Below are 26830 nucleotides of genomic sequence, written 5' to 3' on the forward strand. Positions count from 1 at the left end.
CCAGTGTTTCTTTTTCCTCTGCACTCCATTGCGTAACTGATTCTTAGAAGGAAAAATCTTCTTTTTTTCCCATCCTGGAAGATGGTTTGCTTTCACCACAGCCATAAGCTAGGAGGTTTTCAGTGAGCTTCACCTTGCTGTCAAAAGGCTGGATCTAATCTCTAGTTTACACTAGTTAATTGTCAGGCAGAGTCCTTTCTTAGAAACTGCCTTTGATTACTGCAGAGGGTATATAGGGTCCCCACCCAGCGTCAAAGCAGTGGAAAATCACTGTTGGTTTTATCTCTGGCCTTGTTGACCCTCTGCTGATGGGCATACAGAAGCATCTGTTTGCTAGGCAGCCGCAGCAGCCCCACCGCCTGCAGCAGGACCTGGCAAAGCGCTTCCGCGCATGCTTGGTCCTGTGAGTGACAGCGCTGGAAGTGTCTGCCAGGCTGCAGGGGAACCCTGGGGGCTGATAAAGGGATGTTATGTGAGGTTTACTTCAGCTGTCAAGGGAGCTGTAGTGCTGGAAGGGTGGTATCGCTGGCCCTCCAGGAACGTGTCATATGCATCTCTTAAGCAGTAAGACAACAGCTATTTTGTCAGTCTGGTGTCAGCCTGATGTCTTCTGTGGGGGATCAGAGATGGGAAACCAGCTGGAAGGTCTTTGATGTGTAGCCCAGAGTGCTTTAGCTCATTCTGTAGCAGCTCTCCTGGTGGAGATGAAGCGCTTCCCTGGCTCTCTGGCAAGTTGGCAGTGGTGAGGTAGTTAAAATATAACTCTGAAGAGGGGTTTCAGGAAGGTCCAGTTCTGTACTGGGAGCTGAAGCAATGTGAAAGCAACCTGATGCTGCTCCGTGTTCTGACTGGAGGTGTGGTGGGGAGACACAGTGTAGTTTGACCCCTCTAGAGTTTGCTGTGCTCTTCAGTGCCTTTTATCCTCCTCATTCTCTTCTTCTGACACCAGTATTAAGTCGAGGTGGATTAGTAACCAGTAAGCCAGCTCCTCAGTGTGTTGATCGGGATTGTTGGGCTTAATTGTACAATAACTGGAGAGTTTTAGTGTGCACCTGTATTCTGTAACCAACCTGCTTTCTATGATGGGAGCTTCAGACAATTCAGATACAAGGTCACAGCTGCAATAATTTTGACGCTAACTTTATGTTACTAGATCTGGAGGTATTAGCAGTAGTACTCAGAAGCCAAAATTGTAAAGGCACCAAAATAGATGAACTTTAGTTTAATGCCCTGAGGACAGTCGTGACTTGACTGTTTTGTCAATATAAATAGCACCTTGCAGATCACTGGGTGGGATTAACTTTAATGTATTTATGTGTAATGCACATAAATGTTTAGTCATCTGGGCTGTTAGAACTAGAACTTGATATTTCATGACTAGTTTAAAATTTATTTGGTGTGGGTTTTCATTAATTTGTTTGAAAAATGAGCAGCAAAAACAAAAAAAAATTAAAACAGTGATGATCAGGATATAAAAGCTGAGGTTGGAAGTATGTTATATTTTACATTTTGTACTTGGTTTACAGCACAGAGCTTGAGAGATGGAATTTCTGCAATCTCAAACTGAGACATGGATTCTCCTAATTTCAGAGTTTTTCCAAAACCAAACTTGTGCTTAGACCTGTGCCATGAACTTGAAAAACAAAACTGCTGGTCAGAAATTCATTGGATGCAAACTGAAAGGCCTGCCTAGAGATAAGGGAACCTCCTAGATGTGAGAGTGGCTACCCAGATATGTGTGTTCTCTTAGTATGTGCTAAACTTACTGCTGGTAAGTTAAATCCTTGTCCCTCTTTTGTAATAGTTAAAAACATACCAAACCTAAAATTTAACTCTGATAGAAAACAGAAGAAACAGGAGAGGGTTTTGTTTTCTAAGTGGAAAAGGTATTCTGTGGTTTTAAAAATCTGTTTCTAAATTGATAAATCTTAGAGATTGAGCTCCATTCTTGATTGATTACCTACTGGGCTGCTTTAGAGAGTCATAGACCTTTATATCGATAACAAATTGCTGCATGACAGGTAATCATAACAATCAAATTTCCTTATTTGTACAAAGAGTTTAAAAATTTTAGTTGAGAGAGTAGTTCCTGGCTTCAGAGGCAAACCTAATTTTGACAAAAAGATTACGAAGAACAGTGGTTCAGGCTTGAGCAGGTACAGAAACAAGGCTTACTTAAATAAGATATCAAATTTAATTTACAAGAGTAGGGATAGAAGGAATGCAGTCAGCATTTTAATAGATTATATGTCTGACAGCAAACAACGGAAGAGCTGTTCCTGACATGTGATACTTGTTGCTCTTTGAAAGGCAGGAGGCATCACTGTGAAAATGTCCATTGACCTCTGTAGTGTGCTTAGTATATCACAAGACAGTTATGAACAAGAAATAAGCTAGAAGAGAAAAAGAGGATGGAATAGAAGAGGTGCAAATCAGTCATTATTCTCAGGACTATGGATCTATCTCATTGGTTTTTATCAAGATTATATGTGTCTACCAGAATTTGTGCAAATTGCATGTCTTCCTGTCTTGCATGGCATCCTGTTCTCTAAATTGGAAAGACATGGATTTGATGTATGGACTAGTTGGTGGATAAGTAATTGGCTGGCTGGTTGAACTCGGAGTTGTAGTCAACAGCTTGATGTCCAAATGGAGACCAGTAATGAGTGGCATTGCTGGAGGGAAGGGGTGCCATCCAGAGAGACCTTGACAGGATTGAGAGGTGGGCCCATGCAAACCACATGAAATTCAACAAGGCCAAGTGCAAGTCCTGCCCCTGAGTCCTAAGGCAGTCCTAAGCACAAATACAGGCTGAACAGAGAACAGTTTGAAAATAGTCCTGAGGAAAAAAAGGATTTCAGGGTGTTGGTTGATGAGACTCTCAGCATGGGCTGCACCCAGAAAGACAACCATATCCTGGGCTGCATCAAAAGCAGTGTGGTCAGCAGGTAACCCCCAGCAGAGGAAGGATATCAAGCCATTGAAATGAGTGCACAAAGATGATCAGAGGGCAGGAGCATTCTCTCCTCTCCAGCACTTCCTCCTAGGAAAACAGGCTGACAGCTGGGGTTGTTCAGCCTGGAGAAGAGAAGGGTCTGGAGAGACCTTGTAGTGGCCTTCCAGTACCTAAAGGGGATCTACAAGAAAGCTGTGGAGGCACTTTTTACCAGGGCACATAGAGATAGGACAGGGGGCAATCTTTTTAAATTGGAAGGGGGTAGATTTAGGTTAGACATTGTGAAGAAATTCTTTAGCCTGAGTGTGGTGAGAGACTGGAACAGGTTGCCCAGGGAAGCTGTGGGTGCCCCCTCCCTGGAAATGTTCAAAGCCAGGTTGGATGGGGATGGGGCTTTGTGCAACCTGGTCTAGTGGGAGGTGTCCCTGCCTATGCAGGAAGGTTGGAACTAGAAGATGTTTAAAATTTTTTCCAACCTTTTTTTTTTTTTTTTTTTTTCTCCCTGAATTTTTAGACATAAGTTAGATTAACTCATTACTTTTGTTTTCAGGATACTTAGAAGTACAACAAGGTTTTCAGAAAGCTGTTTTCTTCTACTTTAGGAAAAATAAGGAAATCTATTTTCTCATAAATAATCTAGGAGTGTATCTTTTGTGATGAGTGTGCATGATAGAAAGATAAGCTGCAGAGGCTTTGGACTTTGGACGGCCCCTCAGTTCAAGAAGGAGAGGGAAGTGCTTGAAAGAGTCCAGCGCAGAGCTACTAAGATGATTAAGGGAGTGGAACATCTCCCTTATGAGGAAAGGCTGAGGGAACTGGGTCTCTTTAGTTTGGAGAAAAGGAGACTGAGGGGTGACCTCATCAATGTTTTCAAATATGTAAGGAGTGAGTGTCAGGGAGATGGAGTTAGGCTTTTCTCAGTGGTGACCAGTGATAGGACAAGGGGTAATGGGTGTAAATTGGAGCACAGGAGGTTCAAGTTGAATATCCGGAGGAATTTTTTCCTGTAAGGGTGACAGAGCCCTGGAACAGGCTGCCCATGGAGTCTCCTTCACTGGAGACATTCAAAACCCGCCTGGACACGTTCCTATGCGAAGTGCTCTAGGTGGCCCTGCTCTGGCAGGGGGGGTTGGACTAGATGATCTTTCGAGGTCCCTTCCAACCCCAAGGATTCTATGATTCTATGATTCTATGACTTCACCTCATTTTAGGCAGAACTTTTCTTTGTATCTTATCTACAAGACTGAGTACAAAGGGGCATAGCCTTCATACACTTAACGACTAGAAGCTTGGAAGGAACTATTTGAAGATAGAAGCTGGAAATGGGAACAAAAGTGGAATGAAAAATAAATCTTTGCAGATGCTTCAGACAAGTACAGTGGAGTGTTTGAGATGTGACCTCTTGTATTGCCACAAGTGATACGTGATTGCAGTCTTAGAGCTGCAGTCATGTGAAAACTACCAAGTAAAGCACTGTGCTTTTAGGTGTATATTATTTTTGTAAATGGATTTGTCCAGGAAGAAGTTGCATTTATGCAAAGTGAAAATGCACTTTATTTGCTCATGTTGCTTAAAAATCACCTGTATCCAGGGACCATGGTGTAACATTAAAAAAAAAATGACATCAGGAAGAAGTGTTTATTACTGCATTTTTGGATTTTCATTCCTAAAAGGTTTGAAAAAAGTCAATTCTAAGAGTGGTCCAGGGAACTGCAAGCTAATGAAACTACTTTCATAACGAGAAAATGGATGAATCAGGAGTCATTTAGCATGTCATTTAAACCATGGAGTTTTTTTGAAGGAAAATATCCTTTGCTGATCTCTGAATTGTCTGAGTTTGCTATCCATAAAGGAAGGTAAATCAGAGACAGATAGTCTAATTACTGCTTTTGTCAAAGCCCCTTGCTGTTAAGAACGCAAAAATTTTATTTCACAAATGTACATTCAGATCTATGCAGCATAAGAGGAATAAGAAAAAATGGGTTCAGCTTGTGCCAGGCGAGATTCAGATTGGATACTAGGAAAAATTTCTTCACTGGAAGAGTAGTGAAGCATGAGAACAGGTTTCTGAGGGAAGTGGTAGAGTCACCATTCCTGGAGGTGTAAAAGAAATGGGTATACATGGTGCTTCAGGAGATGATTTAGTGGTTATGGTGGTATAGAACTGACAGTTGGACTTGATGATCTTGAGGGTCCTTTATAACCATGATCATTCCATGATTCTGTGATACTCTGAGCATTTCCATAGCTCTTTTCCTTAACATTGAACTGAACATAAGCTTTAAAAGATTAAAAGAGATTAAAAGAGCTTTAGAAGTGGTGTCACCCATCCTTAAGTGACACAATATTCTTGTCAATATTGTCATTAATGACTTGGATGGGTAAGGACAGAGAATGCTTGCAGTGTTTGCAGGTGGTACCAAGTGCCTGCTGTAGTTTTAGAGGATGTAATTAGAAATCAGAACATTCCTAATGAAGTGCAAAAATGAAGCAATGAGAAGATGAAACTGAATAGAAACAACTGCATAGCACTGCTGTTGAGGAGGGAAAATAAATACACAAATATGAAATAGAGAAGGACTGTCAGGGTATTAGTGAAAAGTCAGTAGAGAACTGGTTGGGAGAATAGTGATAGATCATAATCAGTGTTCACAATTTTGGACACACTTTGTTTAGATTTTTTGTCAGTAACTACTTCTGTTCAGTGCTGGTGACATCTTGTGACCACATCTGGGTTCTGGGTACCCTGATTCAAAAATATCATAATCAACTGAGAACAAAAAGAATAAGAAATTCAACCAGTGAAAACTTGGTGAAAACTTGAAGGATTTAATTTATTTAAACTGAGATGGAGACAACAGCTTTCTCCATGTACATTCGGAAAATGTGCATATTTACTAATTTAGATAAAAGCAGATTTAATCTAATAATGAAGGAAAACTTCAAAGTGTATCACTGGCCTGACATCTGGGGATATAATGGAACACTTGTTGTCAGAAGTTTTTGAAAACATATCAGAGAGGAAAAAAAAAAGGCACCTTGGAGCAAAAGATAAGTATCTTGAAAGTATCTTGAAGTCTGTCCTCTTAACTGTCCTTTTTCAAATCAGAGCATAAGGAAAAAGGCAAGGTATTGCGTCTGAAAAGAGCCAAGGCACAGAATGCAGGCATATCTGATAGTCTTTTGCCAAGTTGAAAATAAATGATAGATCTTGCAGTTTATTTACTATTTATCACTTACAGTGAGTTGTCAAACCTTCCTCAGGCAGTGGAATCTAAAATTAGTAAAGTCTGGAGGAGATCATGGAGGATCTCTTGAGGGTTTTAACATCCAGAGTTAAGTTCCCATGCACTTGCCTTTACCCCACTCCCATGGTTATCCTGGGGTAGTTTTTGATCTCCCCTTCTCCCTCTTGGCCCTGTGTGACTTACTTCTTGGTATTGTACAAATACAAAAATTACTGGATATCTTTTTTCATCCAGTACACAGTGAGGCTGAGAGATCAGTAGCTGCAGATTGTCACTATGGGCCAAACTTCTGGGGAATCTAGAAATGGTATGTTTATGTTTCATTATAAGAATGTCTAGAGTAGCATTTTTTCTAAGTAGGAAAAGAGATAGATAAACCTTGTTCTTCAGGGCATAGGTAGGCCAACAGATAGGAAAAATTGCACTTTTTTGAGGACATCTGTCATTTTCTTACTGCATGGTGTTTTGCAGTGTTTTCTGAAACAAAGATCGGTAAGAACTTCAACAGAAATACATTGTAGGAAGGCCCAGCTCTGAGTCCCACTCTACTGGAATTCAAGGACTTTGCATGGATAGGATGTGTCCCAGTTAAGTCAATACAACCGTCTGAAAGCCTGAAACAGATCCCAGGCTGAGCCTTGTGCATCCACTCCTCTGTTGCTTGGGGATTGCCTTTGTGCTTTTGGTTTCTATTTTGGTTCAGGTAGAATTTAAAAGAAGGAGAAGTGATACATATATAGCCCAAACTGGGACGAGGCCCAGTCACTGGATTTGTGGAGTTCACACAGAAAACTTGCTTATCCTCCTTTGTCTCAGTTTCCACATCTCGGAAGTGGAAGTAAGATCCTGCTTTGCAAACACAAAAGGAAATCTCATGCTTCTTTCTCAAAGTGCTGTGAATTTTTTTGTCCAGACATCTTTTTATGTATAATTGTGAGAATGATCCTTTTGGTTAAGCCTTTTATGTGTTACAGTTGTGAGCATTCTGGTACTCTGATGTTATGATGAATGAGAATGAACTCAGGAATAAAAGGTAAACATGTATGGGTTTATAACAGTTAATTATTAATACATAAATATATATATAAATATATAATTAACTCCTGTTAAAGCCCTGTATGCAACATACATTTCTACTTCGATTTCTGTCATGAAAGGACCCCGTCCCCTATCTACTGAGAAGAAAAGTCTCAATAACTTTAGTAGAGAAAGAGCACAAAAAGATGAATATTTGAGTTCCTCCTTGTTTCTCTAAAACACAGATTTTGCTTGCAGCTTGTTAAACTGCTGGGGACAAAAGTGCTGTGAAAAGCAGATCTTCATAGTACCCCAGAAACCGATAACTGATATTTTAATTAGATACTTTCTGGCTGTGAAGACCTCTGTGAGCGGCCCATTCTTGACTGATAGAGTGTAAAATGGAGATCTGTTGTGCTAAGCAGCTTTCCCACACCAAAGTAGCGTTTTCCCTGCAAGTGGTAGTTGTCATTTGTCTGTTGCTGCCCTGCCTTGGTCTTCGTTGGTTTTTGGTGAAGCGGTGGCTGTTGACAGGGATATTGGCTCTGAAGATCGATGTCAGGGTTCAGGCCCAGCCGGCACCAACCGGGCCTCTGCTCCCTCACCCCCCTGCCCCACTGTGGGGTAGGGAGGAGAAAATCCACTCAAAGGCTCCTTCGTCAAGACACAGAGAGGGAGGTTTTCACTCCCCAGTTATGGTAGCAGGCAAAAACTAGATAGATGCAACCTGGGAAGGAAAACAACCTAAATTAATCTACAGGAAGACAGAGAAAACACGGCCAGATGTTAATACCTTCCTCTTACCCCCACCCCTCCCTTCCTCCTGGTCCCGGATCCCTCCCCTGCTGCCTCCCCCTCAGGGCACAGGGCAGGGGGGGTTCAGGGTCAGTTCCCCTCATGGTGTTTCTGCTGCTCCTTCCTCCTCAGGGGGAGGACTCCTCACATTCTTCTCTGACTCCAACACGGGGTCCCTCTCACAGGAGAGCCCTTCAGGAACCCCTGGGACATGAGTCCCTCCCACAGGTGCAGTCCCTCAGGAGCTGCTCCACAGAGTCACCTCTGCTTTGGGAGCAGTCACCTCCTCTGCCACGGGGACCTCCATGGCTGCAGATCCACAACTGCCCCTCTCCATGATCCTACACAGGCTGCTCCTTCATGTCTGCCCTCCTGTGACACTTCAGGGGCTACAAATCCACATTTATCCCACCGTGGTCCTTCAGGGACTGCTCCCCCACGCTCCTCCATGGGTTGCAGGGGCACAGCTGCCATCTCACCACGGGCTGTGGGGAAATCTCTGCTTGGGCACCTTTCCCCCACCTTCTTCACTGACCTGGGTGTCTTTTCTCTGGCATTGCTCTCTCACCTTCTCCTCTCTGCTCTGCAGGTCTCATTTTATATTTTTGCTGTTTCATTTCCCCCTTCTTGAATGTGTCACTATCAGAGGCACATCCAGATTCCCGTATCTACTCGGGCTTTGGCAGGGGCAGGGCCAGGGTTGGAAGTGGGGGAGCTTCCAGCAGTTTCTCACAGGAGCCACCTCTTTACCCCCCCTCTTGTTGGCTTTCACAACACCACTGCACTAACCCAAGGCATTCCACCACTTGCCTCTTTGAATCACATGTTCAAGAATTATTGTTAAAACCCTTGAGAATGAGGAAATGTGAAAATACATTGGAGGATACTTCAGAGACAGGTTTTTCATTTTTATTTGTGAATACAATTTTTGAAAGCCCTGCAACTATGTCTCTCATTTACTCAGAGCTTTCACTGACCTTTTAATATGGGAGGAAGCTCACCAATCCTGTGCCACAGGTATTAGCAGACTGTGTACAATTCAAATCTTGAGTGTGCTATAACTTAAATACTAGCTTTGTTTTATTCTCATCTAATAAATCCATGCAGTGCTAAAAAATCTTGCAGTTTAAGTACTAATTAATAAAATTGTTTAATGACCAAAACTCAAGTCCTGCTGTTTTTATACATTACAGGGTATTCTGCTGTGGTTAATTCTCTTTCAATATCACAAAATTTGTAGTCTATCACAAGCTGTACTAGAGGACAGGCATTTACATTCTATAAAGGTGGTAATTCTATGAAATTCACTCACACAGATTATTGTGCTTTGCTGACATAATCTTCAAAATGGCCTGATCTTGTAAGCACTGGAAAATCTAAAATACACATTCAGTGGCAAATCAGTGGTTCTTGTTCTCCAAAGTTTAGTGTTTTGTTTTACAACATTACTCAGTCATTGAGGATGCATTCTGGAGAGAATAAAGCAACCTGCATGATCAGCAATAAAATATTTCTGAGTTATAACCTTAGAAATAGTAGGTTATTTTCACTAATGTGTTTTTCTCACAGACGACATGAACTTTAGTGTTGGTTTATTGGCAATATTTATGATCATCTTGCATTGTTTTTAGCTTAACGTAGGACCCCCACTCTGGTGAACACTGTATAAAACAAGCAAAATAGGCAGCCTGTGCCCTGAATTGTTGTTTAAGCATAAGTATTGCCAATGGAACTTCATTAAAAATATAAATCTTGATCTTGCAGCAACTGTGTGTTTTGCACATGATTTGAAAAAAGGCTTCACTAATTACCTTTTTTTTTTTTTTTGGTAGAGATTCCTTTCAATTGCATGGAATTTAATTGTTTGAAACCAACAACACATCAGTTTAGATAGAACATGGAATATATGAACTCAGCTTTGCTCTCTTCTTCCTCTCATAGCATTACACAAACCCTGTGGGGTGTTTTGCTTGAAAATAAGTGTTATATTGGCATAAATACCTTCCAGTTGTAAATTCTTCTTTTTAAAGTTGAGTACTGTCTTTTGTATCCCTCTTAGGGCTAGCTGGGAAAATTATAAAAGCCATCACCAATGAAGGATTTCAGATCTCAGCTTTACAGATGGTAAGTTTCCTTTTGTATATGTTTTTCTGATAAACAGAAGTTGGAGAAGTGCTGTATGCACTTCACAGCAGTGCCACAGGTGCCTTCCTGCAATATAAAACCTAGTGCAGGCTGTGTAGCAATGTTTTGGGGATCAGCATTGACCTTGTGATATTTGTGTTTTATTATTTGATTGATCAGCTGATCTGTTTCTTCATTGCTGGGTGACCTTGAGCCAAGAAATTTTACCTCTTTGTAGCTCAAGTTTCCTGATAGTTAGAAGTAGGGTATTGGTATCTGCCTCTTCTGGGGCAGTTTATCTTTACAAAATGTACCAACTAAGATCAGAGAAATTATTGCTACTGTCCTTCCTTTTTTAAAAAAAAAATATACATATTCTTCATGAATTTAAGGGAAGGTTCTTAAGGATGTGGAAAGGATTTTGACACCCTGATCACTCAGAGCTGTTAAAGGAAGTTGGCACAGAGATTGTTCCTAAAAGTAGTTGTGTAAGTCCTGCCCTTTGATTTTTGGGACAGACTCAAGATTTGAAATCCCCCTATGACTCACATCCCCACCACAAATGAAGAATTGCCTCTTTCCTTTACTATGCAACAAGCAGATCTTATTTGTGTCTTAGTGTCATCTGCCAACACTATGTTCTCTATGTTCTCTACTTATATCTAAGGTGGAAGAAGATACTGTGTGCTATGTTGCATGTGGTGTCATTGGCTTTGTTGTTGAGCAACTTTGTTTTACAACTGTAAAGTATTCTTTTAACTAGTGTTAAAAGTATTCTGAATGTTTGCTGGTTAAGGAGTGTCTGTCTGTTTTTTGTTGTTTCTCTTGAAGGCAGACTGACTAACATTTTTGTTTTCTTAGTTCAACATGGAGCGTGCAAATGTGGAAGAATTTTATGAAATTTATAAAGGTGTTGTTGCAGAATACATGGTAAGTGTGAGTTTGAGAAGAATCACAGAATAGTCTTGAGTTGGAAGGGGCCTCTAGAGAGCATCTAGTCTAACTCTTCCACTAAAGCATCACCTGGAGCACATTAGACAGAACTGCATCCAGGCAGATTTTGAGTATCTCCAGAGAAGGGGACTCCACAACCCCCCTGGGCAGTTTGTTCCAGTGCCTTGTCACCCTCATAGTAAAGAAGTTTTTTCTCATGTTTGAATTAAACTTCCTATGTTGCAGCTTGAGCCTTCTGTCCCTCATCCTGTCACTGGGAACTACTGAGAACAGTCTGGTTCCAGAATCTGTTTTAAAATAAAGTATGATTAAACAAGGAAGTGGTCACATCTTTCCTCTCTTGAGATTTGATAAGATTTATTTTAGGAACCTTTTACTGACCAGTTCTATCTTGTTCTTAAATAGATTAACTCATCTTGAGAATTACACTACCTATGAAACTTTTTTGAGGAAGTTGTATAGCCAAGTATTTCATAAAATACAGCAGAATGGAAAAAACCCAAACACTCAAATTATTTTCTTGTGATAGAGCTATGAGAATGTATCACATCTGTATCTTTGCTCGATTTGATATGGCAGTAGTGGCTTGGTCTAGAATATATATTTATGTTTGTTTACAATGGGGATGCTGTATTTGAATGTGTTCCTGATGACATTTTGAGCTATTCTTGTTTATTGATCTGACTGTAGTGGATCTTCAAAAATTTAAGAAGTTTAAGACATGCTGTAATCCCAGTAGGTGTCTAAGACTCTATATTATTATAATAACTAAAGCATCCTCACCAGAGGTAGAACAATGGTAATAAAAGAAGAGCTTGCATTTCTGTATCACCTTCTGCCAGATAACTTTGCTTCATTTTACAAATAGTCATGAGTTTAGCATCAGTGCCATGCTATGCACTTTGCAAATTATCCTTAAATTTTAAACTATTAAGAGTTTTCTGTGCAGTTACTAATATTAATCTAGAGTGCTACTAATTCTACTCGGGTAATGACATTTTTATTTTCTCTTTTTCCCCTCTTTATAACTGTTTAGACTCGCAGAGTCTGCAGATTTGTCTGTTAGTAGGTTAGGAGCACTGTTAGTTCACTCTCAGACTGGGGAACACTCTTAAAGTCCTCTCTAATAACACTATTTTTTGCAAGAACCAAAGGAAAATTGCACAGGGAGATTTGTAAATATGTGGCAGAATTAAAATATTATGCTATCTGACCAGTATTTCAGGGCCCACAGAATCTTGGAGTATTGCAGAAGTCTCTACTTAGAACCAAACTGGAAATTCTCTACCATCTTCTGCAGCTCTTTTGTAGAATTACTGACACCCTAATAAGTTACTAATTTTAGTTATATGATTTAATTGGAGAGTTACTCAGAAAGGAAGGTGACATTTACACAGTATAAGTCAATAAAGAAGAGTCATTTTAGTTGGGATTTGAAAAGTGAGAATCTAGGGCTGTGTCCTGCAAGCCATATGTGCTGGTGCACTCAATTGAAATTACATGAATTAAAAAAAAAATTAATTAGTATCTCCATGCACGCAGGATATCTGTGAAACAGGAAAATGTGGGAAAGCTAATTATGTTGGTAAAAGAACACAGATAAAGCAAATATGGGAACAGCAATAGAAATTGTCAGCGCAGGCCAAATAGGAAGAAGTATGTTGTGAAATAGGATATAGAAGAAAGAATATGACCTCCTATATCTGTGACTCAGAACCATCTGTTTTGGTCTGAATTTTATTTGTCATTCAAAAATAACTCATCAGAAAAAATATTTGGCATCCAGAAATTATTTTCAAAAACTGTACTCTTGTTTCTTCTGATTACCCCGTGTCAGTCAAGTAAAGGTTTGACGTTGCATATAAAGCACTTCTTTGTGAAAAGAGAAAGCTGAACAATTGCCAAAATTTCAGCTTTGTTGGTATCTCCTTCATGGGATTTTGCAACTGTTGATTAGTTTTTTTGCTGTTTTGCTTTGTGTTTCATGCTGTAACTGGAAAAAGAAAATGGGAGAAAAGAAGGAAGATTATTTTGCATCGGTCCAGAATCTACTGTATTAATTAAAAATTCTTGAGCTTAATCAAATTCCAGGAATGGTTTTTGCTGACCACGGCCATGTAATGTAATGAATAAACTATTTGCTAAAGAAAATGTGATATAGTTGTAACTGGCAGTCTCACCAGACAGTGTCTGTTATTTAAATACAACTCTGAAATTGCTGAGGCTCTGTGAGGGAGATCAAGCTTGTCTCACACAGTACCACCTTTCTCTCTGCAGTAGTTGATGGCAGTTGGTCTTAACTCCTCAGCTTTGTGTTGTAATGAAGGAATTGGGAGTAAATTTGCTCATATTTTTTGCTGTTGCTGGTGGGATGTCAGTGCTGATAGAGAGTAATAGAAAAGGGGGGAGCAAAAAAACCCAGTTTGCAGGGAGGACTTAAGTTGATTCCATTTTTTCTTCGCTTTCCTATTAACAGTTATTTAGATAACAGAATTCCATGAAATTGTACAGAGTAATGACAATTTACTGTCTCTTCATAGGGTGAAATGTATTGCCCTTTGACCTGTTCTTAACAGAGTATCTGTTGGTGATACGAAAATTTTGGGGATTAAAATATTTATTCATGTTGTAGAGCATGTAGAGCTCTTGTTCTTTGCCATGGCTCATTCTTGACCTGCCCATGGCTGGTGGGTGTGACTGCTTGTCCTTCCCTGTCCTACCTTATTTCCTGTGAATGTTTTCTCCTTTCCCCTTTTCTCATTAGTTTTGTTTTTTTCAGTTGTCCTGATTTACTTAAAATGTCTGACCACATTTCTAGACAAGTATGCAAATACAAGAGTGAGTTTTAAGGAAGTCAGACTAGAACATCAAAATAGGTAGGTTCTCTCTGCTTGTGAAACCTAGACCTCTAATTACTGAATTCCAGATTTGCACTAATGACCACAGTTAATTTAAGCTTTTGAAAACTAAGATCCATCTTGATCACCCACTCAGAACTCAGGATGTCTCTTTACTCTCCAGGATGCTCCAGGAAAAGAGGTGATTTCAGTGTAACTGAGATCTAGTGTAACTGAGTGTAACAGTACAACACAAGAACATTGCCAGATCAAAGACCCTTTCCCTAGCAGTCTATGTCACAGGCCCACTTCATTTCTGGTTTTTTGCCTTGTGTGTTTCATTTTCTGTAGTAATATTGGAGGACAAAAGAGAACCAAAAGCCCAAGAGATATTTTAATGATTCAAAGCCAGCAAACAGGTGTATATTTGGAAAAAAATACAGGCTTTGTACTGTGGTCCCTTGTAGGAAGCGCTGCAAAGTACATTGTTCAGACAGTTCCAGAGACAGCATAGTGTGATTTTTTTTTTTTTTTTTTTTTTTCTTTTTTTTTGGTTTATACCCAGCAAAGTGTGCTCCCTCGATTCAGCCTAATTTGACAAGTTATAGGATATTTCTGTGAAATCCAAGTCCAGATCAATAAAGATAAACCCAAAAAAGAATCTTTTGGATGCTGTTCCATGCTATACAGTATTCTGTTGAAGCTGAATATCCAATTTAATGGAATCATAAAATGGTTTGGGTTGGAAGGGACCTTAAAGATCATCAAGATCCATACCTCGTGCATGGGCAGGGACACATTCCAGTAGACCAGGTTGCACAAGGCCTCATCCAGCCTGGACTTAAACACTTCCAGGGAGTGGGAATCAGCAACCTCCCTAGGCAACCTATTCCAGTATCTTGCCACTGTCATGGAGAAGCATTTTTTTCTAATACCCAACCTAGATCTACCCTCTTTCAGTTTAAAACCATTACCCCTTGTCTTGTCTCTACTCTCTCTGGTGAAAAGCCCCTCCCCAGCTTTCCTGTAGCCCCTTCAGGCACTGGAAGGCTGCTATAAGGTCTCCCCAGAGCCTTCTCTTCTCCAGGCTCCACAGCCCAACTCTCTCACCCTGTCTTCTTAGCAGAGGTGCTCCAGTCCTTTTATCATCATTGTGGCCCTTCTCTGGACCCTCTCCAACAGGTCTGTATCTTTCCTGTGCTGGGGGCTCCAGAGCAGTGTTCCAGGTGGGGTCTCACCAGAGCAGAGTAGAGGGGCAGGATCCCCCCCCTCTCCCTGCTGGCCGTAATTCTTTTAATGCAGCCCAGGATGTGGTTTGTCCTTCTGGGCTGTGAGAGCACACTTGTGGTTCATGTCAAGCTTCTTATTTACTACCACCCCCAAGTCTTTTTCCTCAGGGTTGCTCTCTCTCCATACTGCCCCCAGACTGTGTTTGTGTTGGTCCTGCCCAGGTGCAGGACCTTGCACTTGATCATATTGAACTTCTTAGGTTGGCATGGTCCCACCTCTCCAGCCTGTCCAGGTGCTTCTGGATGGTCTGCCCTCCCTCTAAGGTGTCAACCACACCACACAGCTCGGTATCATGAGCTAATTTGCTGAGGATACACTCTATCCTACTGTCCATGTCTCCAACAATTTACCTCAGTCTCCACCTTCTAAATCAAGTGGCAAATTGGAAGAGGTTTCTTCTGTTGTGATGTTTGTGCCATGGCTTTGTTCCATATCTTTGCTTTCCTGAATGCACAAATATTTCTTAATTGTTCCTGTCCTGCAAATTTGTGTCTGATTTTAGGGAGGAATAAAACCCTTGCTAGTTTTCAAAGAAGATCAGGTTTGTTTCTGTCTTTTTTCTCTTTCAGGATATGGTTACAGAGTTGTGTTCAGGCCCTTGCATAGCGATGGAGATTATACAGCCTGAGCCTCCAAAAGTGTTCAGAGACTTCTGTGGTCCTTCTGACCCTGTAAGTACTTGCTTGAGTGACAAGGAATGCTGAAAAAGTTTATGTGCTGCCTATGTGAATTAAAATACAAAAAGTGGTGTGGCTGCCACATACCTGCTGTGTTGCTTGGAAACATGTAAGCCTTACCTTATTATAGAAGTCAAATGCTAGTCTTTGTGGGCCAGTTTACAAATGCTCCAGCAGCTCCTCTGATCTTAGTTAAACCAGATTATAAGATACTGTGATAATATTTGTGTGAAGTGAAAGGGAGAGCTATCTAGGCAAAAATCTCTGTTAGAGATTCATAAATATTATAACACAAGATTCAAGAGCCCTGGAAAAATAGTGCTTGTGCATGCCAGTGCAAATCAAATGTTAATCCACTGTAGTCTTGCATTTTCCTAGGATGAAGGAAGTAAATGAAGTAAAATGATAATTTTTTAGAAGGAAAGCAACAAAAAAGGGTGTAACAGTTCTTGTAACTGTTTGCAATGGTAATGCTTCTAGCTTTTACTTTTCATTTCTTGAGGTGACTAATTGGATATGCATGATACTGTATCCAATTTAGAGAGAAGCATGAGTGTTGTCTCAAAAATTTTGCAGTTTTTTATTAAATAATGAAGACTGCTGTACCATAGCAGAGCCATGAAGCAAAACACCAGGATGGAGGCAATGGGGTCAAGGCTTCCACATTTTTTTTTCAAGATTTGATTTTTAATTTTATCAGCTTCTGTGTAAAAAAAATCACACAGATTAATTTTTGTAGGGGAGAAAAAGTTACTCAGGATATATATTTCTTCAGACCCAGAGTTTCCATTACAGAAAGCATAAGTTAAAGACAATATCCAAACCTTTTTTTCTGGTTCTGTGGTAACATTCAAATGTTTTTCTACTGGGTTAGCATCTTATGAGCAGAGCATAGCCAGTTTATCTGACTTTTAACTGCAGGATGATATATCAGTAGTAATGTACACAGTATGGGGTTTCACTTTTGTTTCAAATTCCATGTTTAAAGATTCTGGTCTTTGAAACCTTCAAAGATGGAGTTGTTTTATTTAAATCTATTATATCCTTTTCACATTTCTGTTTAATGCCTGATGCATTAAAATCAAAATATGCTTGCAAACATCTGGGCTGCTTAAAGTTAAGAGTCAAGTGTACCTATAAAAGGGGAATTTCTGTTTTTTCCTTGCTGTGCCACTTTAAAAGTTCTGTTATATCCATACAACACGTGTGTGTCTGAAGGAACTGCTGATGAAATGAGGAACTGAGGCATGGTTAAACTGATGGCTTCTCTGGGTAGCACAAGAAAACAACAAGGGAGGGAACTAAATTCCTGTCTCAGATCTCTTGCTAGCAGCCTTTCTATACTGTTTGTGTTTCCCTTTTAATGCTTAAACTTGTGACTTGTGAAGTGAAAATGAGTACTTCACTGCTTCTAGTGGAAGCAGGCAGTAAGTTTTGGACACTGACTTCATAGCATTTAAACTAATGGCCTGTTTGGAAGACAGGTGGCAGTGTTATATGTCCATCTACTGTTTTCTATAAGAATTGTAAATTAATTGATTCATCAGGCACGTAAGCCATATGTGCAGCAACTACAGCTGCTCTCAGGAATGATCTTTGCCTGAAATTTATCTGTCTCTTCAGATAGTGTTTGTAGCTTGTCATTGAAGACGGAACTAGTATCTCAGTGGTCTTTTCTCATTCCAAATGAACATTGTCAGACATGCTCACAACTGAACTTTTTGGATACAATATCTATTTTAAATAGGGGAAACAGAAACCATAGCAGCAGTTTCATTATCTAACAAGGTTGGATACAAGAATATTCCATGGACTTATATTCTAGTGGTTAAAATAAATCTGAGTGTCATGCAAGTTGTGTGTTATTGAGACTTACTGAGAGTGAATGTTAAAGGCCCTTCCAGTCTGTTCTTGCTTTTGCAAGGAGGCGGTTGGGGGGCACATATTAATAAAAGACATCTGAAAAGAGGTGATAGAGATTTTCCCAAATCAAAGCAAGATGTCATTTGGAAACAGGTGTGGTGTTGTCCAAGCCCCTTGATGTTTAGGAATGAAGAGTTACAGTTGTTTCTTTTTAAGGATTATACTTAAATAAGTTAGTAATTTATAGCAGGTCTTCAATGCTCAAAATGAAATGGGACTTCATGATGTTTTCTGTAGCTGGGTATTATTTTGTTAGCACTGCTGGTCAGTAAAGCTCTCTGCCAAGAATATCCTTCATTATAAACCAGCTTATAAATACTTTATTAAAACCTCTCATGTGGTAGTAGGGAAGAGTACTAAAAAATCCCTTTGTTTTGTTATAGTAAATGAACAGCTAGCAGCAGAATAAAGATATTGCATGTAAGGAGCTGTGCTGGACATGCTCACTCACACAGAATTACTGTGATCTGATTGAAGGACTCAGTATCAGAGGTTGCAGGCTTGTGGCAAATTTGTCCCTGGTAGACAGTATATGCCACTAGAAGATGCTTTTCTGCAGATCTTGCTACTGCTTGCATGCTTTTTGTATACTGTCATTTTTCTAGTCAGTGGCCAGTGAGGTCATTGCACTCTTGATGAACGCTCAGCATCTGTAATTATTCTAGGTGTAAGCTCCTGGACTGCAGCTGTTTTTTTGTGTGTGTGTTTGTGTGTGAATGATGGTCTCATCTGAGGTCTCCCTGTAATCTTTCAGATCAGCAGTGTTCTTTCCTTCAGCAGTTGTTCTTTCCTTCCATTTGCAGCCTCTGGCTTAGCTTTTCCTCACAGCCAGGTAGGTCCTAGACTACTCATGTGACTTGGTACCAGTATGTGCCTCATTCTGTCTATCCTGAAATGCCTCTGTGGCTAACTTGTAGAGCTTAGAAATGGAAAGCTCTCTCCACATCTGCTACAGTAAATGGGTATTTACATTTTACTTACTATTGTAGCAACCCTACAAAAGGCCAGCAAGGCCATTCTGATGCCCATCTTGAAAATAGTGTTTCTTTACAATATTATAATAAGGACTGTTTAAAAGTGATCTGTGGATTACACACAAGATGAACTTTTCAAGCAGGGATGCAGCCACATCCTCTGCTATGCACCCTGGGAGTGCATAGCTGAGCTGGGAAGTTTGAGATACTAAGATCCTATGAGCAGCTGAGAACTTTCATTTGTATATTTAAATTTCAAATAGGAATGGGATTTCTGAAATGGTTTTGAATTGACTAATTTTACATGACATGTCTGAGTTGTTTACACCCTTTCTTTAAAAATATACTATCAAATCTTGTTATACGTGTTGTTAAATTATGGGGTTTTTATACTAAGTGCTGTTTCACTCTATTTCTACTGCTGCAGTTCTGACATAAAAAGAAAAAACACTTATGGCAAAGATGTAGTTGCTCTAGAATGCTAAGAAGAGCTAAAAAGTTAATTAAATCAGATTAATACAAAACGCAAACCTTTTGAATTTTTAATATGTGCTATCACTTAGAAATAGCAAGTTGCTAACTGCAACCAAAGTTCAACAGAAAATAACCTATTTTTCTTCTTCATTGTGAAGGAAAGAGATAAAAATGATTGGAGGGACAGAGGTAAATGCAACACAGTGTGCACTGTAAAGAAAGCTGCTTAGTCTAAGTGTGGTAGGAAGAAGAAACCAAACCAGTTGTTCTGCATTGACTTGACATTGTTCCATGTAGAACAATAGAACCAAAGGCTATCACAGAAAACTTCAACATCAGAGCAGGGGGATCAGTGGTCAGGGAATTCTGTCTGCTTTAGCTTTCTGGCATTCATGTTTCATTTGATTGGTGCTTGTGTATTTTTGGCCTCTGGAGCATTTGGAGGTTGCTTAGGTTGGGAATTACAGCTTCAGTTTTCACATTTCATAGAGCTTTTATGTTGAAATAGCTGCTGGTAAGGTTTTGGCATGGAATTGTTGAAGTGATTATTTAGTATTTTTAAGACACTTGTAAAATGCTGTAGAAAATAAACATACTGCTTTTATTTTTTATTTTTTACCTTTCTCCTGAGCTTGCTTCATACATGAATGAAAAGGTTGGTTATAACCTGATTTCAGGAATCTACATCAGCTACATGTCCCTGGCTAAGTCCTGATACTTTCAGTATTTTAAGAGCTTTTAGTTAGGATTGTCAATATGCAAAAGGTGACTCGGGTACCTTCTGCTATGAGATATTATTGAAGTGATAGAATGTGCTGCAATATTTCTTCATCCAGTGGGCTGAAAAGGGGTTTTCTTATACTTTAGGTCCTAACCTACATTTGTTTTACATTGAGGATTTGTGTCTTTAAGGGTAACAGTGTGTTAACAGTCTTTTGCACTTCTACATCAACTCCAAAGAGCTAAAAGGGAGATTAGATGGTTTTAAATGAAGCGGTGAACTGAAAGAGCTGGAGTCTGCTTTAGCTTCATTCCTGACCTCAATATGTGACCTTGAACAAAAAGCTCAATAGGTTTCTGCCTCAATTCTCAGATCAGTTAAACAGAGGTAATGGTGGGAACCAAAGAGCACCATTGCTATAAAATTTTTGTTTGTGTAGACCTCCTGTGAATCACTGAAAAATATCTATCTGTAAGGCCAAAAAATGTTCCTGTTCATTCCTGGAACTACATTAGCAGCACAACATTTTTATATTACATCACATTATAAATAGTTCAGTGGAAGATATAAAGACTATTTTTGAGCTCCCAAGTATTCATTTTTTGGTAATACCTCCATAGCTGTTTCAGTGTGGATTCTCCCTGCTGTCTATTGAGCCTTGGACAGAGAATTGACAGTGAAGTACATAATGTGTTTCAACAGAAGTAAGATTTATTAATCAAATTATTTGATGAAGATTTTCATGTAATTGATTATCTGCTCAGATAGCCTGAGACATGTAATAATAATAAAAATTCCCACTCAGCTCTAGACTGTAATCAGCTAGAGTAATGAACAGATCGATCAATATCAGTTAGGGTATCTGGCTGTCTAAGCCTGCAATGGGATAGACATGATTGAATTGCTTAGATGTTATTTAGGGTCAGTCATCTGACTCTGCCCTTTCAGTTACTAATTTCCACATCAAACTCTGCAGGTCTAATGAAATTGTGTTCTAGACAGTGCTGAGTCCTCTTAGTTGGGAGACACAGTGATTTTTGACTTAGCAGGTATCTGTGGAGGGAATTCTTCCCTCTAGAGCAGCCCCCTTTTGCTGAGCTGACACTGCTGGCTCATAAAGCCCAAAGTCTTGGTGGGTTCAGGACTTGTACTTTGTTCTGTGTCCCTCCTCTGGCACGGACAGGGGGCTTATTAAGACTGAGTCTAGAAAGAAAGTGTTAAAGAAAGCTGTGAACTGATTACCATGATTGTCACCATGAGCTTTTTTATTGTAACCATACCCTGTGTGTGTGCTTCTAGTATGTTGGGGAATGGTTTGAATATTATCTCCAAAGCATGCTGTCAGAGAAAATCCTGTGTCTTAATGGATGCCACACCTGTGACTGAGTTGCTTTCCCTGGTTTGAAATGGATGAGTCTGCAGTGGCTGCACCAGAAAGAAGACTGATATATAAATGCTGTATTTGTTCTTCCTGTCAAAGCTGTGCTTAACTCTGGGAGCAGCTGAGACTCAAGAATCCAATAATTAATTTTTAGAGGCATGAATAGTAAGTTCTCCTGTTGTTCCTGTTTCTGAATGGGTATTGAAGAGGTCTGCCAGCTCCTGGCACCCTCCCTCTTCTGCCCCTCTCCCGTTAATCAGTTGCTTTGTAGTGGTGTGTGTGCATGATCTGGTTACAGGGGAGCTGCTTAGATCTCTGTTTCCTGCATACTGTCTCCCCCAAGCCACCCTTTGCTAGCAACAGGAAGTCCTGTTGAGTCTCTCTGACTCAAAGTCTTCTCTTTGTTGGAAGATTGGAACAAAAATCACTAGTAGTGGTAGAGAAGCCCTTTGCTTGCAAGTGGCTTGCTTTAAATGTGGCTTGTTATTGCCTGAAGGTTGCTGTCATATGGTGGCAGCTCAGTGTCATGTGGAACTGGAGTTTGTAGGCTCACTTAGATTCTTGATGGGTAGGTGTGTGTGTGTTGAAAATTGCTGTTCTTAGTGGTGACTGGCAGTCTCCATCTGAAATACTGACAGAGCCCTCAAGATGGAACTCTGCTTTAAATCCAGTGTGATTGAACCATGTTTGCTAGATTACAGGGTTTTTTTTCAAACTTTTATCTGTCACTCCTTGTCTTAGGCTCCAGAGCTACCAGACATGAACATGTCAGCAGTGCTACATTTTCTGCCTAAATAAATCCTGGTTGGGAGGTAATTGGACTTAGATTCAGTCATCACAAATTACAGTCATTTGGCAAAGTAGATAATAAAAGATACTGCATTGTCTGATACCAAGCCCACATGATTCTGGAGGAGTCTGTTGCTTTTATCCTCCAGAGAGAAGGTTCTGGGGACACCTGGCAAAGGGCTGAATTTGGTGTACGTTTGCATCTTGTTTCCAGTTGCTGCAATACCTTTTCTTCCCTGCACTTGCTTACCAAATACTTACTTTTTAAGAAAACCCAATTTTTTTGGATAAGTACTTTGTACCATTCAGCTCTGCAGACACATGAAGATGTTTAGTCTAATTTGCAATCACAAAGACTAATTGTATCTATAGGTGGGTGTGAAAGAAGCCTGAAAGATGTCTTAGGGATCATAAAGCTCCTGTTGCACCCAGACTGAGTGCATCCCAAAGTAGTGGGTTGGTGTTATTAAAAAAATGGAATTTTAAATGTCTGTGATGAACATAGTATTCTTATAACTACTGTGAGTTACATAAATTTGTCTATTTGTCCTTGAGGTGTTTTTTTTGGTTTTTGTTTTTTTTTTGTTTGTTTGTTTGTTTTGTTTTTGTTTTTTTGTTGGTTTTTTGTTTTTTGTTTTGTTTTTTGTTGTTTTTTTGTTGGTTTTTTTTTTTTTTTTTTTTTAATGTTTTCTTTTCAGATTGCACATAGTTTGGCTATAACTGTCCATCTGCATGTCTTGTTTTGTAAAATGAGTGCTTCCATATCCTGTTTGTATTGCATTGTCCTCTTTCATACTTCAGGCTTTGAGTATGTTGCCATGTTTTAGAGAGAAATTTTACAGATTTAGTATCACTTGTAGATGCATCGTATTTTATTTAAAAGATGACCACACAAAGTTTTAAAATGCTTGCTTGCCTCGTTTCGTTTAGAATTTGCTGGGTCATTTTTCAAATAATGCTAGCTAATACATTTCAAAATACAATCTCTATTGTATGTCTTCTTACATATCTTAGGTGGATTAAGGAGAAAACTTCTGTTTCTTGTGACTTCTCATGGTTTTTAACATACCAGCTGATCATGTGATGCCAGCCTAGGATAGACAAACACACCATGTAATTGTACATGGGTAGGCTGATCAAGGGTAATCTGCAGGGTTCTTTATAGGTTTTAACACTTTTCAAAAATCCAAGTATTCTCCCTCCTTATGAAAACATAGTTTTGTCAATAAGACACAGAGCTGGTCATCCAAATTCCTAAACTTTATTCTCCTCCTGCTGTCACAGAAGGTCTGCCTTCTGGGTGATTCCTTTTCTTTTTATTCCGGGTTTTGTTTTGTGTTTCCCCCTCACTTTCTCCTGTGGATTATTTTATTATGGTTCTGCTGTAGCTGTGGAGGCTTCTGAGAATATATTCAGTAATATATTCCATCCATAAAGGCACAAGGTAAGAGTCTTTTCAAGAACATGATGCTTCTGGGTTAAAATCAGTCTATGTGGTTGTTTTCTTTGCTTCCCTTGTGTTTTGTTTGGTTACAGCAGACAGTAAATCGCTCTTTTACATTGAATGTGATGTTTTTGAATATATAAAAGTTAATCACTGAAAAGAACCATTCAAACAAAACCCAAATTCTGTATAGCCTCAGTCCTTGGAGAAAGGGAGCAGTGTTTTCAGAAGACATGGGAAGTGCTGAGGTCACTGTCTGGGATCGAAAATTACATTGTTACTGTGCTAAACAATCTTTTCTCCTCCAATTTCATAGCACCCTGGTCACAGTGATCTTGTATGTTTTCAAAATCTTTGATTTTAATAGGTTAAAAGCATTTGCTTACTCTTGTGATTCAGGCTTTTGTTGACTATAGATAGCCTTGTCCTTCACTTGAATTGTTGCTGACTTGTGGTTGGAACATAGTAGTTTTGTAGTGCTGTTACGTACACTTCAAGTTATGAAGTAATAGAAATGATATCTCCAATAAAAAGAATTAATAGGGAAATAATAAGCAAAGGTAGAATTTGGTTGAACAGGCTGCAAGGGCTTTCTCTAGCACACTAGTAGAAGGGAGTTAGCAAGAGTCAGCACACAAAGGTGCTTGCTGAAAATACGCAGTAAAGGAAGTTCTGAACATGTAGAAGTAGGCCACTAGAGCACACATTTTTCCAAAGTTTGCTGGGATCTTGAGTATCCTGAAGTTGACTGTAGCTGTCCCAGAAGGTTTCGTGTCTTTCAGTCGGCTGCTTACAAGTAGTCAATTCTTACATGTGATTTTTAAATTTTCTTTTTAGAGTCCTTGGCATAAACAAGTGAAGAAGTTGACCCATCAAACTCTTATCCCAGAAGATTGCTTATTCAAGCTCTGCTCGGTTAATAAATTGGTAGCCGAGCTAGTAATAACCAAACAGAACAGGAGCTGCAGATCACAGTGCATATTATGTATTCTTAATGATAAACTGGTATACAAAAGAGATTGATCTGAGAGTTTGATCACTCCTGGAAGGAGATCTGTCAGTTTTTCAATTTTTTTAAGAGGGTTCTGTTGCCTTTCTAAGTGGCACAGGTGGTATCCTTGTACTGTACATAGCAGCAGGGTTCATATGGACTGAAATTCTATAGGTGCTTTCCAAGCCATTGTAGTAATGCAAGAAGTGCATGCTATGGCCAGAGTGTATGTGCAGTTATTTTGTGCTTGAGCTACAGTATTGAAGACTTCAAAGTGGGTAAAAACAAGCACCATGCCCTAGACCTTCCCTTCTATAACAAAAGAAGTACACAGCCTGGTTTTGCATTTCTGATGATGATGGGCTTTATTATTTATTTTAAATCCCTCTCTCCAGTTGTTGACAGTCATGAGAACAGCTGCAGTAATAGTTTTCATTCTGTACCAGTGGTATTACTGTCTGTGAAGACGACTAATTAAACAAGGGCATTTTAAACACTGGATATAAAATTAGTCATTCAGATGTTGAGAACCTGCTGAACAATTTGGGGTGCTGCTTGCTGGTCTGTTTGGTTTAGGCTGACGTTATTAGTTCTACTGCAGGGCCACCTGAGCAGAATTTTAATCAGCTTCTTTCACTGCACCTGATGTGCACTTGGGACTTATCTTGGATACTTATAATAAGAAGTTTTCCCTGCCTCTGCATCCCTTGACTTCCTAGATAAAGGGACTAGAACAAGGTTGGGGTGGAAGATGTGTGACCAGCAGTTCCTCATGTTCCCATGGCAGCTCTCAAGTTCCCCTAGGTGGCCTGATATGGCCTGAGTTTTGCAGACTGGTTTATCATCACAGTGCCACACAGGAATTAAAGCAGCATTAAATCAGGTAGAATAGCTGAGGAACTGGTCTGGGATTCAAAAGATATGAGCTAAGAGCTAGATATTGAGCTTCTGATCCTTGTGAATTGTGGTGGTGTTTTGTTTTGTTTTGTTTTGTTTTTTGACCCTGAGAAATTACTGTCCCCCTGTCTTGCTTTTGCACTCCAAAAGATGGGGTCTGTTCTGCTTCTATTTTTTGTTCTTTCTGCCTCTTCATGTAAGTTTTCAAGGCTGGGAACTGTCTTTTAACGTGTATAGAAATACTGACTGGTACAGCTAGTCCTGAACACATCAAGGGCTTTTAAAAAACAGTTATGACACAAATGATGAGTGATTCCTTCTATCAGAAAAGAACTGTTCACAACTCTGTGGGGAAGAGATGGCAACACTTTTGCCTCCAAGGAGGAGCTTGCTGTTGGATTGGAGAGACTTGAGGGCACAGGGTAGAAGGGAAAGCTCTCACCAGTGCTAAGCTCTGAATGAGAAGGATCTCTGGTTTGCAGCAGACTTGTGAGTTTTGTCTTTCAGTCCATCTGCATGTTCTGTTGAAGTAGCTGGTCCGAAGTTGTTTCATCTAGAGAAGTCTTAGGAGAATTTGGAAGCCGTTTTTTCTGCTTTGCACAGTGTAAAGCTCAGGTACTGTACTGCTTTTGCAAATGTAGAATTACATCTCAAAAAATGTCAGAGGAAAGGGTAAGTTTTTCTTCTTACCAGAAAAAACTCGACCAAGATATCTACAGACTGAAAATAATTTCTTGAAGCTTCATAGTGACTTTTACTGGATATTTTGCTGACATGAGTTAATGAAATCCCAAAATATCCCATGCAGTCCATGATTTTTTAATCCTTGTTTTACAGGTGAATTAAATGCATGAAATTCTCAATGTCTTGAAGTTACTGGAAAAGCATCAGTAGAACCAACATTTTACCTTTCAAGCTCAAAGTAAAGCAACTGATAATCAAATTTACAGTTCCTCTGTATTTTCTGATGTCTTGTAGGGTTTAGTTGCTTTTTAGTTCTTAAGTGCTTCTTTTGTCCAACTTGTCCCATAATGTAAACATCCCTTATTGTACATAGGTATTTTATCTTTATTCCTATTTGCAACCAACTTACATTTGATATGTCAGTTATCCTCAAGACTTCATCATCCAATCTAGTTTACACTTAACTCAGAAGCATGGCTGTTTGCTCTTATCTGAATTCAGCCCATTGAAAATGGTAGATAGGTACCCAAAGCAGTTATCATTAGAATTGTTTAGGCATCAATCAGAAGTGTCAAGACCAGTAAAAATGCTCTCTCAGGCTGGCAAATGTGCCACGTTTTCTGCCCACAGCACAGAGTCTGTGGAGAGCTGGTG

General features: G+C 39.6%; 1 protein-coding gene across 3 annotated transcripts in view; it reads left to right on the forward strand.

The window, feature by feature from the left end:
• NME7 (NME/NM23 family member 7) overlaps positions 1-26830 on the forward strand; it is a 90170-nt gene that overhangs the window by 37797 nt on the left and 25543 nt on the right. For all 3 annotated transcript variants that reach the window (XM_030448453.1, XM_030448468.1, XM_030448461.1), the window contains 3 exons: positions 10076-10140; positions 11002-11070; positions 15791-15892. In XM_030448453.1, coding sequence (XP_030304313.1) covers positions 10076-10140; positions 11002-11070; positions 15791-15892 — 236 coding nt within the window. The remainder of the gene's footprint in view (positions 1-10075; positions 10141-11001; positions 11071-15790; positions 15893-26830) is intronic.

The sequence above is a fragment of the Calypte anna genome, chromosome 1 (assembly GCF_003957555.1).
Source record: "Calypte anna isolate BGI_N300 chromosome 1, bCalAnn1_v1.p, whole genome shotgun sequence".
Taxonomy (NCBI): domain Eukaryota; kingdom Metazoa; phylum Chordata; class Aves; order Apodiformes; family Trochilidae; genus Calypte; species Calypte anna.